Source organism: Mus caroli, chromosome 1 (genome assembly GCF_900094665.2).
Source record: "Mus caroli chromosome 1, CAROLI_EIJ_v1.1, whole genome shotgun sequence".
NCBI lineage: Eukaryota > Metazoa > Chordata > Mammalia > Rodentia > Muridae > Mus > Mus caroli.
In genome coordinates this window covers 127,499,888-127,515,325 of record NC_034570.1, presented here as the reverse complement: position 1 = coordinate 127,515,325, position 15,438 = coordinate 127,499,888, and the positions used below count along the sequence as shown (strand labels likewise).

Genomic DNA, 15,438 nt, shown 5'->3' with positions numbered 1-15,438 from the left:
GCCTCTGCCTCTGCCTCTGCCTCTGCCTCTGCCTCTCTGCCAAGTGCTGGGATCAAAGGCATGCACCACCAACACCAAGTGTCTCTGAAAAAATATTTTGTAATCTGAGATTGAAACACAGTTCTATGTCCTGTGTCCTAAGGTCTGTTATCCCAGGCTATTCCTACAATTAAAACAAGTCTCCATAAGAACTCCTCTACTGGGCTAGAAACCCAAGCAGAGTTACCTTGGGCTGCAGCTGTTTCTAGTTGGAAAATAGAATCCTATGGTCCTTCTTAATTGTCCGCATAATGGGTCACTTAAAATACCTTCCTCTGATTCAGGTAGACCAGGATGAAAAGACTAGAGAACTGAGTCCACTTGGAAAGCACAAGTATTTTATTCTAATGCTGTAAATAGTCACTATCATATGGGTCTGTCTCAAATACAGTTGGGGCAGAGGATGACAGCAATCCTCACTCATGTGCACATCAGAGCTGGGTTTTCCTATTTTTAAAGCAAGAAACACATCCTGAGCATGAATTATTTTGAGAGTTTATCAAGTCAAGTGTCCTTTGGAGGTGGTTTGAACTTGATCATCCTTCCCAGGATCTGATCTATAGAGGAGAGAAGTTGTGTTGACAATACCAGCCAGTTCTGAAATAGGGTGAGCCATGGTGGCTGCCATATGGAATCTCAATTAAATCCAGCTTGGCATCTCAATTAAATCCAGCTTGGCATTCCTGAATTGAGACTCTCCAGAAACATAAGGAAAGAGGATCCTGTCTTTGTCCTGGATCTTTCTCCTAGCTGCTTACCTAATTGAGGCATCTGTGCTTGATATTCCCTTAACAGCAGGGTGGTGTGGACTCTTCACTAAAAACCTTTACTCTGAAGCCAACCAAGCCTGTTTATTCTGGACTCAAGGCAACCTGTGGGACCTTCTGGTGCAGATAGCAGAACACTGGCGATCTCAGGCTTTGGTGGGAAATAGTAATTCCATGCTCAGTGCTCTCTGGGTTGGTGGTTCACCTCTATCAGAGTTACAATGTTGGTTACACAAAGGGCTGGGTTGTGAACCATGCAGTGTAGAGAGGTTGCCAGAGAACCATGGCAGGGTGCCTTGTCCTAAGAGTAAAAAGAGGCTGCCTTTGCTAGTCCACAGTTAACAGAGGCTGGGTCTCAAGATAGCATGATGTAGAGGAACAAGCTTGGCTTGTCTCAGGCCCTTCAGTTCAAATCCTGGCTCTCCCCCTTCATTATCTGTGTGACTCCAGGCTTATTCTTAATCCACCGGAGCCTCCACCTCTGAAATGTGGGAAATCTCTTTCTCAGTGTAGTAAGAGGACTGTGTGTATAACATATTCAATTAGCAGTGTGAGGCCTGGATTGTAGTCTCAAAGGCACTGCTACAAGATGGGGGACCTGGAGTGGCATTTGTTCTTTCAACATGGAATAAGGATCTTTTATTAACTCTTTGACAAAGCCTAACACTCTGTAGGCCCTGAGCGCTCACTCATGACTCAGAGCTGCAGGGCTGAAGCCAAACCTGGGTAGCTCTATGGTTGGCGTTGGTGCAGCTCCTTCAGTCCAGAGGCTCTGCTTCAATCCTCCAGGTGAGTGAAGTCTCTGTGCCTCCTTCCTGCACTCATTTGAGCATCTCTTACCGCCAAGAAAAGGAAGTTAGTTAGCCCTTGCCACAGCTGGAAGACACGGTAGAAGTTCATTTAACTTTAGCCATGCAGAGGGGTAACCAAGGCAGAGCATGTACCTCTCTGCTAAGTAACTACCCTGACTTAAAGTTCAGGCTCACCACCTTCCCTGCCCCCTCTTCCCACTCCTAAGTGCCACTCCAGGTGTGCAAGCTGGGATCCTTTGGCGGTGCCTCCTGGCCTTCGCCTTTTCTTGCAAAGTCCAGGTGAGGGAAGATAGACTCTGACATGGCTCCTGCTCTAGGAGGGAGCGATTGATGGATTTGCCAACTCCATGTCTCTTCGCCAGCTCATGACTCACTCCCACCAAGCCTTGAGAGATAGGAGGGTCCCACAAGGGCCCCAGGCTATCACCCGACAAGAAGAGACAGCTATCCTACTTGCCAAAGGACAGAATGTACTTCAGAAAGCAAAAGAAGGTATACAAGAGAGTTGGCGGTGACTGGAGAGGGGTAAATGTGCCTTGTCTCTTGCAACTAAACGCTGCTACAGGCGTGCTTCTGGCACTTCAACTGTGGAACTTCATCTGTGACATATGTCCCTGCACGGGCCCTCCTTGACAAGCCACCATCTATCAGAGTGGCTCTGCTTACACCTGACAAGTCTCTAGGTCGAGCTGCTTCCATTTTATGCTTCTCCCTCCACAGCTGGCTTAGCTTACCCCAGTAGTACACACCTAACTGAGGACCTCTCAGCTAACATCCGGAGCCTGAATCCTTCCCTGGGGAAAAAAAGTGGAGGGTGCTCACTATGCCAGCCCTGTGATCTTACAGAGACAGGAGGACATGGTTATGGTACATACGTACAAATGGCAACAGTGAGCATGAGCTTCAGATAGGGAACCAGACGGGCCTCTGAGAGATGCTAAATGCTGAACTGTGTGAAAAGAGAGGAGAGAGGGTGGAGAACACATCAACGCTCCAGGCTGGGGCAGAGGAGTATGGATGGCTACTGCTCTGGCCATCCCAAAAGAATGGGCACCACCACATGGGGAAGCAACTTGTGAGATGTCAGCTCCAGGGCTCTCACAAGCCCTGCTGGCTTTCTGCAGCCAATCCCTTGGAACCAAACCTCACACTGCTTCTCAGAGTGGATTGAGCATGTCTACCCACTCTCCTCCCTGATCCTCTTGTTCTCATGGAGACTGCAGGATATGTGAGTGGCATTTTGTTAGGGAAGGAGGGGGAAGACTGGGTGTAGCTAGCCCAGGGCATGGCCAGCAGCCCAGGACACTGTCAGCAGTGGGTCTTTCCCAGAAAGTCCTCAGAAAAGAAGGTTACCGTCTCCTGGGACAGCAAAAGCTAGTTTCAGCTTGACGGATCAGCTACGGTTTCCATACAATAATGCAGAGCTCCAAGTTGGTGGTCAAACTGGAAGAACCAAGATTCAGGCTGATTCACCAGGGCTCAATTCCTTCCTTGCTTCCTGACTAGGAATTAGAAGGCATGTAATAAAGGTAGCCACTGAGCACTGGGTAGGGTTTATCTTCTAAAATGGAAGCTTCTAGAAGATGTAGCCATTGCTTTCTTACCCGCCCTCACACATTCTAAGAACAGCCTCTGAACCTTTACAGGAATTATGTGAAGAATCGAGTAGAATCAAAAGTAATAAATGTCTTTAGTTTTCTCCAGAAGTGATTAATAGAGTTTTGTTTGGGGCCTTTTTGGACAGCGTAGAGGCAGGGGGTGGGGGTGGGCTGACAAAAAAGCAATGTACTTAACCAGCATGCTAGTCTTTAAAGTCCTTACACTGTGGTTAAAGACAAAGAACAGATGAAACAGCAGCCTAAGAGAGGATATAATTAAAAGCTAAATTCTACAGCACACATGCTGACTTCAACCTTAGTAGGCCTCTGTTTCCTGGTCTGTAAATGAAAGCTGTCAGGGGTAGATGATTGGCAAGCCTTCTCAGCTGGGGTTGTAGGGTTTGGGGATGTGGCCCTTGGGCTCTGGATTGTAACAAATAGGGGCTTGTAAGACTACCTCACCCCTCTGCCTTCTCTGTCAACTCATATAATGTGATAATCCCTGGGATTAGGGCTGTATTTTAAATTCACACAGAACATTCATGTTTTTGTTCACTGACTCGGTCCTTGGGCATCTGTGAGATGGGTGGGTAACCAAGGACTTTGATTTGTAGAATGAAGTGGCAGGAAAATGCAGGGGCTTGCTCATTACTTCACAGAGAGAGTGGGCAGAATTGAGTCTGAAGCCCAGTGGCCATGAAGGGGGGTGGCAAGCCTGAAGCCTGAGGAGAGACGGGAGCTGGGAGGGGCAGGAGATGGGCGATTTCTCTTCCCTGCCAGGGAGCTCTAAGCCAGAGAGTGGGGACTAGATGAAGGGCCATAGATCTGAAGCCATTGAGGGATCTTCTGGTGCCTTTACTGGTGAGAATTTTCCTTTTGTCACTGAGCCCAGAGAGACAAATGCAGTAGCATTTCCCAGGTGGGTGGAAGAACACCCCACCCTTTGCTGGGGTGAGGCTCAGCTTTCTCCCCCAGGGCCCTGGCAAGTCTCTGCGAGGCCTGCCTGCCTACTTGCCCCAAGAGCGCAAACTCAGCTGAAAAACAAAATCAAATCTGGTTGTGGAAAGGCAGGGCGGGGAAGGGATGCAGAGAGACACAGGTGGGGAGAGGAGCAGCTTGGGGGGCCCCCGCCCCTCCACCCCCACCCTATGTACCGGGGAGTGGCCTTGAAGGGGAGGAAGACAAGGCTGGCCAGGACGTTGTGACTTCAGCAAGGGCTGAACAACCTGCCCCAAACCAAGAGCCTTCTGGGGCAGTGTATGATTGGAGAAACTGAGGCTGGGGAAGTAGACTGACTGCCCAGCATACTCAGTCAGGCAGGCAGTGGGGAAAGAAGACTAAAGCCAGCTCTCCTGACCAGAGTTCTTGTCACTTGGCTGTGTTAAGCCTCTCTTTGCCACCCTAACATTTCAAAAACTCCAGTCATGAGCACTTAGTATTACAGTTTATTAAAACCATCATTCCAATTATTGCTTATTTTTCAAGGAGTCACTTTTAAATTTCAGTGCACTTCTATTGAAAAGAAACTACACACCACTAACGTCAGATGACACAGAAACAGATTCTTTGCTACTAAAGGGAGAGTAGCCATGACCTTAATAACCAATATGGATACCGTGAAACCGAGCTCTTTTTAATGCTAGCGAGGTGTGTCTGCTCCACTGGAAATTTTGAGTTGTTTTTGCTTCGAAAGAGATGTGGATGAGTGACGAAGAAGCATAGGGACTCACCCCTAGGCTTTGTCCTAGTGGCCATCAGACTGGAAATGCAAGCACTTCTCCGTGCTTCAGTGATGGTTACTGCCTGTGTCCTTCAGATCCCTAAAGTCCTCTCACATCCACAGTGCATGCCGAAGACATGTGAAGATTCTGAGTCATGAGATAATCATGCAGGATGGTTTTCCCACAATGACTCCCACCCGGGTCATGTAGAGATCTGAGAACCAAGGGAAAAGGCGCCCGGGTAGAGCCTTGCCACTCAGTAAGGCCACCAGCCTGTGCCTAGATGAATACCTTTTGCTAGTGGAGTATAGAGAGATGGGGTCTCTGACTCAGTGCCTACCAAGGGCCATGTTCTGTGGATTAAAACCTCCTTTGGTACCAGGATTAAGAGGATTCAGGAACAACCCCCAACTTCTCTCACCTTCACCTAAAATCCTAATCACCCTTCTGGAGGCCCCACAGTGCTGGGCGCAGAATGGGAGCACTCAGGAGCAGCCGATGACCCATAGTTCCCTACTAACTACATAGTCTTGAAGTAGGGTGGCCCAAGACACCCAAATCCATAGAAACCCAACAATAGTTGGCTAACTCCAAGAGACTCCAGAGTCTAGCTCCCACTACCCATGTTAGCACTGGTGGCCCTTCTCTCCTCCACATAACTTATGTGACCCAGCAGTGTATTTGGAGCAAGGTGTGGCATAAGGGAATCAGTCCCTCCTCTCAGTTGCTACGCTCATGTTCCTACATAGAACACACCAGCTGTAGCCATCACAAGGTCTCCTTTGTCACTGGTGGCCCTTGGGCCAGAAGGTCTTTTCAGCTCTGGTCTTTGGGCTGTAGACTTGTATGACACCAATGAGCAGCCAAGCTCCTTGCTTCTTTTTCCTTTTCTCCCACACCCCACAGTGCTGAAGATAGAACCCGAACCCTTATGCATGTGAAGCAAGCACTTTCCCACTGAGTTTCCCCCTCCCTGAGCTCTATTCTCTTTTTAAATACATTCAAGACTCTGTCATAACCACCAAGGGATGGGCCTGGAGTCTTTAAGTGTCAGGCTAGCCAATGGCTAGAGACACTTTGCTATTTGCTTTTTGCAGTTGGTTTATTTTTTTGTTGAGATTGTTCTCACTATGAAGCCTAAGATGGCCTGGAATTCATGGCTCTCCTTGTTCAGCATCTGGGACATCGGGATTTAGAGGCAAACGCCACTATACCCAGTGTTCTTTACCACTTAGACTTTGTTCCCATCACCAGATTCTAGTAGCTGGTGGATGGGGTGGCAGGAGACAAATGCTAAGAGAGAGACCTCATATAAAAGAGAGAACCAAGAGGCCTTGGATAAGATCAAGGAATTTTCAAAGATTTTCCTTACCTCTGGAAAAATGTATTTCTGTACAGGTCGGGTGTGCTTGTGCATATATGTATGAAAGTGGGTATTTGTGTGTGTGTGCACGCACATGCATGCGTGCGTGTACATATGCTCATATACATGTTCATTTTCCAAAGGAGTGATCTTTTACCCTTGAGTAGGGGTAAGGATGGCCACTTACTTTCATATGAGGTTCTTGATGATCTAATCAGGAAAGGATTCGAGGCTTTCAGGGTCTTCAGCACCAGAGAAGCAAGTTCTTTAAGATATGCCTTTCCCACAAAGTCCTTAGCCCTCTTCCAGCATTGAGACCATACACAACCTCAGGGCTCACAGTGGTTCTGGGGCCACTCAGCATCCCACCAACATTCCAGAACAGGCTGGAGACACTGGATGTGAGAGATCTATCTATATTCTGCTGGGCAGCCAGTTCACACTGCGGTGCTCCCCTCAACTCCTCCCTTCCTGTGTTGACCCATCGCTGGGACAGCTGAGTTGGCCTCTGAGTTCAAAACCCATAACCCATGACACTGCCCTGTAGAATGACTGAGGCTCCAATTTGTCTTGAGTTCATGGGAAAGAGACAGCCAAGGAAACATGGGGGACTGGAGAGATGGCTTTGCACTTAAGAAAACTCTATGCTCTTCCAGAGGACAGAAGTTTGGCTTCCAGCACTCACGTCGCTTAGCTTGCAATTCTGTGACCCCATTTCCAGGGGATCTGGCACCTCTGTCCACGTGAGCACCTGCACTCACATGCACCTATCCACATGCACACACACTCTTACACATAGTCAACAATGTATTTTTAATCTTTAAAAAGAAACATGAGTATAAACTCTCACATCCTTGTCCCCAAAATCACTCTGACAGTGACACGAGCTACAATAACCCTACTTCTCCAGTGGGTTGGAGGAGGAAGGAGAGGATCTGATCAAGCAAGGAGGAGGATGTAAAGATGGAGGGCACTGTAGCTGCTATGGCGATCAGTTCTGATAGCAGTTGGTGCCTACTCAGTTTCATGCCTCTCACTGTATATGAGGAGACCCTAGGGGCTTCTCACCCCCATAAGGAGGACCCAGAACCTACAGCCAAGGAGGCCAGGTCACAGGAACACTGGGTGTCTCCAGAGAGAAAGACACCTCCCAAAAGCCTCTCGGGCTACTGATCAGAGTTCTGTAGTGCCCTCAGACCTGGGCTGCAGCCATCTAGATGCTTTGGGAGCTCCATCTTCAGTTATCTGCAAATGTCTCTTAATACCGACGAATTGGTAGGTGCTCCCAGTTCATGCTCTTCGGAGATCAAGAGAGACACTGAGTGTTTGTTACTGGCCAGCTTTCTCACAAAGTCTACGTACACTTTCGAGATGGGCACCCAAATGTTTGTTTTTTACATTTTAATGTTTTTCTAAGATGGCTCATCCCTATAATCCTAACAGTTAGGAGGCTGAGAAAGGGTAATTGTGACTGGACAATGAGTTAAGACTATTTCAAACAGACAGACAGACAGACAGACAAAAAAATCAGTAGCAAAACGAATTTGAGCCCTGGAGCCGGACTACAGTGGAGTCTGCCATTGTTGCTCTTCTCAGATAGGAACTGGTTGTCAGTGGGGCAGAGGTGGTGCAGACCTTTAATCCTAGCACTCAGGAGGCAGAGGCAGGTGGATCTCTGTGAGTTCAAGGCCAGCTTGGTCTACAGAGCAAGTCCCAGGACAGTCAAAGATATACAGGGAAACCCTATCTTGAAAAACCAAAGAAACAAAACAAAACTGTTAACCAGACAGTACCCTTGGGATCATGGGCATCTCTTGGGTGTTTCTGGGGTGCCCCTGGGTTTCAGGCTGTGGTGACAGAATTGCAGCTGTGTCTCTTTGCCTTTGAGACTCCACAAAGAGGCACACCCCAACCTCCTTCAAGGCCAAGTGGCACCTCTCTCTGCCTGAATGGACATCGGGGAGTCTGACCAGTGTGTTTGTCCTCACAACTGTGTGCCAGGAAATAAGAAGTCCAGCCCAGGTTGGGCCCTCTGCTTCTCAAGACGAATCAGAGACTGACACTGTCCCCGATGAAGTCCCATCTTTGGTAACTCAGACCTCAGCAGCTCCCTTACTGACTCCGACTGCTAAATAGGCAACCCTCTGTGCCTTCAGAGAACTCTCTATGCCTTGGGTCCTGTGTGCCCCTCTTGGAAGCCTTGTTGGTAAAGGAACAGAGTCTAAAAGGCCCAGGAACACTCAACAAAGTATCTGCATATCAGATATAGCTTGTTACACAGGAGTGGACAAATCCCTAGTAAAATGCAAGATAGCTTGTTGTCATTACTGTGTAAGGGTCCTCAGTGGGCACAGACAGGCAATGGTAGTTGAGAGATTAACAACCATGGGGCCTGTCCTGCAGGGGCTTTCTGGTCAGGTCCTTTCTCTAGAAAGCACTCTCTGGGCCCACAAGGGATGAGGACTCTGTAAAGTTGTATGCATACTGACTTTCATGTGAAGGGCGTGGGGAGATTGCCTTGCTGAACATGGCCCTGTTGGACACTCCACTGGGTGTGTGACTTGCCAGGCAGAGAAGGGTGTGTCCTGTGGCAGAGCCAGTTTGGCCAGCCCCACCTTGTTGGCAGAAGCGTGGTTTCAAAATGGGCTAATAGCTGGGGACACGGACACTCTTTTCATCTTGGCCTGCCTTGCACATACAGCTCCCAAAGAGCTAGGCAGTTTCTGTCTGGTTATGCAGAATTGAAATAGAACTTTCTGGGATCAGCCAGGTATCAGCTATATCCCAGGTCAGGGTAAAGGGAAGTGTCCTGAACCTCAGCAGAGCTCAGGCTGTGCCACCTGTCTTGCCCTGCTCAGAGGCCCTCCTATCCTCTACCAGCCCACTTCATCTGTGGTAGACCCCTGGGCAAGGAGGCCATGGGGAACCCAGTGCTCAACAGCAACTGGAGCCTCCATTCCCAGGAGAAATCCTCTCCTTTCCACCACCGCCCCCCCCCCCCCCCCACCCCCCCCCCCCCCCCCCCCCCCCCCCCCCCACACCACCACCACCACCACCACCACCACCACCACCACTACCACCACCACTCATCGGGGTAGGCACAGTAAAATGCCTTTTGCTTGAAAAGCTTGGGAGAATAAATGAGCCCTGCTGTGATAACCAGAGAGCAAACAAGGCCAGGGGGGGATTAGGTGTGCAGCTGGAGGAGTCCAGCTGTGGGCATCCAGAGCCAGGAAGGGGCACAACAGACTCAATGTAGATGACAGGTTTGGGCAGAGACTTGAGAGAAATGTAGAGTTCAAAATGTGGGCAGAGAGCAGGTGAAGCAGGGTGCCAGGGTATGTCTGCTGTTGTGGGACAGTGTGAGAGGGGGGTGTTAGAAGGGAAGAAATGGCTGGCTGTGGGGGGTATAGGGGGCTAGAGGGAGTAGGGTCAAGTTGATGTGCTTGCCTGGTAAGTAGCAGAGATACAGTAAGCTCTGTAGCAAGGTTGGGACTGATGGAAGCTTTGCCTGAGAAAGGCAGGTCTGAGTGTCTGAGGAGGCAGGGCCAGGGGGACCCTGGGGTCTTGTGGGAGAAGTTAGGAAGTGCCTAGGACCACAGTCCAATCGGTAGCAATACAAAAGAAGAAAGCAGAGAGAACAGTCAGGTGGGTGCCTCCTCGTCCAGAATGGCTGCTTACTGTCCTGCCCAAAGACTTCAGCAAATACAGGTTTCTTGGGCTGTAGGGGCTTAAGAAATGTATTGGTTTGCTTTGATCCAGCTCACTCTAGAACTCACGTTCCTTGCCTACACAGTGACCTAGTGGGCTCCTGAGAGCTTCCTACCTAAGGAAGAGCCGGAAGAAAGGGAACATCAGTGTGGGTTGAAACACTTCAGGAAGAAGGAGGAGAATGAAAGAAAACATTTGGGGTGTAGGGCAGGGGGCCTTAAAGGCAGAGCCACTAAACAACCTGGGGGCTTCTCTAGCGTAATGAAGAAGTGTCTTCCTCAGGTGCAGGAATAGCCACGCAAGGAAACAAATACAGCCTGGCACAAAGCCTGGCTTCCCTTTCTGAGCAGGTAACTCTCCTAGTGACTCCTCCTACGTCATTAGGAAAAGAGAGGGCAGAGCATAGGCTGAGTATGGGGAGTTCTGGCCCATGCAGTCTTATCTAGCTTGCCTTGGACTGTGGTCATAAGAGTCGCCTCCCAAGAACTTCACAAGTGTTCTCAGTGGAGAAGGATGTTTCTGTGCCCACGTTCTGGGCTTCAACTTACCCGTCTAGCCCAGCCTGTTGACGGTCAATTCTGCTCCCAGGACATGACTTTCTAGTCTGGAATGTTTAGATTCACGGGCTATCCCACCTGAAGTTTGAGTTTCCCAAGAAAGTATGAGATAGTCCTACATGTGAATGTGTGCACTCCTGTGTGTGTGTGTGTGTGTGTGTGTGTGTACTTGTGTGTGTGTGTGTGTGTGTGTGTATGCCCCCTTTGTATTCAAAGAGGAGGAGGCTGCCAGCAGATACCTATCTGAGTGTGGGGGTGTGGCTGGAGAGGCATTGGCAGCAGGGCTCTCCCACCTGCTGTGGGCACAGGTGTCCGTTCATTCTCTGGCTGCAACTGTTTGCTGAAGACTTAGAGACAGTGTTTGGAAATGGAAGTGGGATTGCTATCATTTGATGCCCCGGGGGCAGGGCCACCACAAACATCCTGTAGTGTTTGGGCATCCAGACAATGAAGATGTGTCTCCGCAGCAGATGCTAGGAGCACCCATGTAAGGAAAGACTCCTCCATCTTGGCAGACCGCCTGCTGAGTTCACTCTGAGCTCAGCAAGGGGCTCTGAATACTGGGTGTCTCCTTCCTGAGCTTGCCCCCCTTATGGATTATCTAGAAACTTCTTTAGAAATGCTGTGGGTTATGAAAGCCCCTCAGCTAGGGGCTAAGGGGATGGTTCAGCTGGTGAAGTGCCTGTGGTGCGAGCATGAGGACCTGAGGTGAGACCCTCCCACTCACTTGAAAACTAGGCACAGCAGTCCACATCTGTAACACCAGTACTGGGGGAATGGAGCCGAGCAGACTGCTAAAGTTCATCTGCCAGCAAGACTAGCTCATGAATCCATGAACTCCATGCTCAGCGACAGAACTTGTTTTAAGAAATTTAATGGGGGAGGGGAGCAGAGGGGACCAGAGAAATAGCTCAGTCAGCAAATTTAATGGTATGCCAATATGTGGACTTGCATTTGAATCCCCAGTGCTCATGTAAAAGGCCTGGCATGATGGCATGCAAGCCTAATCCTAGCGTTAGGGAGGCAGAGACAGGAGGGTCCTTGAAGTGCCCATGTGTGTATGTGCCCCTCGACCAGCTCCTAAAGGCGGCCAGTGTGAGAGTCAGAGAGATGCAGATGGTCCAAATTCTTGTGTCATGTCCAGTTCTAATTTACAAACATTAGTCTAATAATATCTAATGACCCTGTACGTCATGAACAATTAGGATCTTGGTTATACAGCTGGAGAAACTGAAATATTGGCTTGAAGCCCCTTGCCTAAGGTTGTACCCAAGCAGGCACCTGACACAACCAAGAAGTGGGACGCCAGTCTGTGCTCTTGACTGTCATACAGCCTTCTCAGGCATACCTCGTTATGCTGGGGGTGGGGGGGCGGGGAGTGTTTGGATTCCCTTGAGGCCACTGCCAATTCAGCCTTAGAGGTTGCATCGTGGGCCGCCTGTGCAGGTGGGGTTAGAGGCAGTAAGTCTGCTTTCTCTGAGCCTGGATACTCTCCAAGAGTATCCAGGACTGTGTAGGGTTAGGAGAAGACAACACCCAGCTGCTAAAGTGACAGCCAAAGGCACTGGAGATACAAGAGAGCCATCCTCGGCTGTCACATTCATACAATCCAGCACTGTGGCTTTAAAAGCTAAGGTGGGGCTCCCAGGAATGGATGACACTACTGGGGTGTGGCTGTCGAGAGGGGTCCTCGCCCATTCCCTGGGGGCAGCCCACCTCGCTGAGACTTGCCAGGGCAGCCCTCTGCTCCCTTTCCCAGCAAGTCTTGCAGAGCCCAGAACCTCTCTCAGGCTTAATCAGCAGGATGGCGTCTTTGCTGGGGCTGGGCCAGGAGGGCATACACACTCCTCATCAGGTGTCTGAGATGACGTCCAGGTGTGTCACTTACTGAGAACAAGGGCGCTCCTGTTGCCTTCTCCTCGGAAGCCCAGCCTGCTATGGGGAGTGTTCCGCTCCTCCCCACCCCCAAAGCACCATCTGCCACCTTCCTTCCTTCCTTCCTTCCTTCCTTCCTTCCTTCCTCTGCCTGATCTGGAGGCCTCGGTACATTTTGCATATAGTCATCAAGGAGTCTGGTTCACCTCCAAATGCCAAGAAAACCACCAGCTCCTCTGCCTCTGCCTTACCATTGTTTGTGTCTCTCCCAACTCCCACAGACCAGCTCACTGTGCGGCAGGGTGGTTTGACCCAGTTTGAGGAAGAAAATTGTGCCCGTTTGGTGTGGGTGAAGGGAGTATACCTGCCACCCCCAAGGTTAACAGTATCCGGCTTCTTGGTTTTGGACACCACCTTCCAACTGGTAGCTTGACACCGTTCTTTGGGATAACTGGAACATCAGCCCCTCCTTAGTCCCATGTGGCTAGATCCCATGTAGGTGGCAATTGCTGGTCACACAGCAGCCTTCCCTGCAGACACAGTTTGACTACGTTTTCTCTGTTCTCTTTGTCCTTCAATTAGGGTTCGGTGGGCAGCCTCTGAGCGGGACTTGGCAGTTGCTCATCCCAGCAAAGGTGACTCCCAAGTCGGCACCTGTATGGGGAGGTTTAATCAGGCTCAGTGTTGATCCTGTTGTCTGAGAACAAGTTCCAACAGGCCAGACCCGCCAGCTTACGGGTCTGGGAAAGTCTTCTGTGGACAGTTCAGTACCAGAGCTGATTCCCACCAAGCCTCTGGTTTTGCAGGCTCCTCCCAAAGAAATAAATTCTCTGTTGGGCTTACAAGACCCTTAGGGACATCTCATTGTTCACGGTACATTTTCCTTTTGGATGACTTTCTGCTCTGCTTCTCTCCCAGCCAATCTGATGACACAGCCCAGAGATCTCCCGTCACTGACCTCTGTGTGCACAGGATGTCCCTAGCTAGCAGCTCAACTAGAGTAGACATTTCAAACGTGCAAGTTGCTGGTGCCGGCTGGATGGGTCAGAAGCTGCTTTATGGGGTGGTCCAAGTGACAAGGCGAGGGCTTGAGACAAAAGCTCATGGGCAATGTGGCACACGCCTTTAATCCCAGCACTTGGGAGGCAGAGGCAGGCAGATTGCTGCTCACGCTGAGTGACTATTGGAGGACCCCTCCTCTCTCCCTTGCAGCTGCCATCTTAGACTTTGCCCATGTGGCCAGATCTGTGGTATAGAACTTTCTTTCATACATTCCCACAATAAGAAGTCTATTTGCAAGGCTGGAAAGATGGCTCAAGGGTTAAGGGCACTGACTGCTCTCCTAGAGAACCCGGGTTCAAATCCCCAGCACCCACATAGTGACTCACAACCATCCGTAACTGGAGTCCCAGGGAATCTCTTCTGGTGCTCTCTTCGGCACTAGACATACATCCAGGCAGAACGCCCAGGTACATGTGATAAATTATTTTTTAGAGTTTAAAAGTGAAATACATTTTACATTGCAATTCAATGTAGTACAAAGCAGGTTATATCTCTATTGTATTGCCCTCTGTATTGAATGTTTTCCAATTATTTTTCCTTATTCTATACTTTTAATAGAGATGGAAATATCTGCTAAAATGAGCTCATATTCCACAGTGACCTACAACCTGCTAGCAAAACAATGCCCTAGGTTCCTTTCTCTGCAAATTTTCCCAGATCCTCTGAACACTGTAATGGGGAAAGGAAGGGCTACCTTTGTGGACAGCTAGATCCAGGCTCCCAGTCAAGAGCTATACTACGCCTCTCACTTCTCCTTTCCTGCCTAGATCTACAATGGGACCCTCAAGCGGGAGCCTGACAACAGACGCTTCAGCTCCTATAGCCAGATGGAGAACTGGAGCCGGCACTATCCCCGAGGCAGCTGTGCCACCCCGGGCGCTGGCAGTGACATCTGCTTCATGCAGAAAATCAAGGCAAGCCGCAGTGAGCCTGACCTCTACTGTGACCCAAGGGGCACACTGCGCAAGGGCACCCTGGGCAGCAAGGGCCACAAGACCACCCAGAACCGATGCAGCTTCTACAGCACTTGCAGTGGTCAGAAGGCTGTCAAGAAGTGTCCCGTGCGGCCGCCCTCCTGCACCTCCAAGCAAGACCCGGTGTATGTGCCGCCTATCTCCTGCAACAAGGACCTGTCCTTCGGCCACTCAAGGGCCAGTTCCAAGTGAGTGTGCAGGGTTGTGGGGGGGCCAGGTGGGAGGGAGGTAATCTGCAAGTGTGGCTCACTCTGCAATGGTGACTCACTCCCAAGGAGGATGGGAGAAGCTCAGCCTATGTTCTGACTTTTTACTGCCACCTTGAGGAGTCTCTGGTCTGATGGACCACAGACCTAGAGGAACCCTTGGAGTGAAAAGGCCACAGAAGCCAGACATTGTGGACATAGGTCTTCAAGGTCACAAGCTATGAACAGAGGGAGGCAACAGGAGAGATTAGCAGGCTAATGGCTGCCACACTATGTCACTATGATCAGTGGCAACAGCAGCACCCGGGAACGTGTTAGAAATACTTGTTCTCAGGGCTGCAGAGATAGCTCAGTTAGCAGCACTGGCCACTCTTCCAGAGGACCCAGGCTTAATTCCCAGCACTCACATTTGTGACTCGCAATTTGTGACTCGCACAACTGGAGATGCCAGTTCCAGGAGAGCCAGTGAGCCAGTGCCCCTTTCTGGCCTGTGGTACACAGATATTCATGCAGGCACAATACCCATGCAATATAAAATAAGTTTTTGAAAAGAAATATTCATTCTTGGGCCCAATACAGACACCTGGAGGTCCTAACAATGTGTGTTTCAACAAGTCTTCTAGGTTCTCTCTCTCTCTCTCTCTCTCTCTCTCTCTCTCTCTCTCTCTCTCTCTCTCTCCCTGCCTCTCTGTTTTTCTCTGCCTCTCTCTCTCTGTCTCTCTCTGTCATACACACACACACACACACACACAC

The 15,438-nt window shown here is 49.9% G+C and overlaps 1 protein-coding gene across 1 annotated transcript in view; it reads left to right on the top strand.

The window, feature by feature from the left end:
• The window catches only part of Pkp1 (plakophilin 1), a 47,801-nt gene that overhangs the window by 14,608 nt on the left and 17,755 nt on the right, over nt 1-15,438 (top strand). Inside the window, exon 3 of the mRNA XM_021168142.2 lies at nt 14,273-14,667. Coding sequence (XP_021023801.1) covers nt 14,273-14,667 — 395 coding nt within the window. The remainder of the gene's footprint in view (nt 1-14,272; nt 14,668-15,438) is intronic.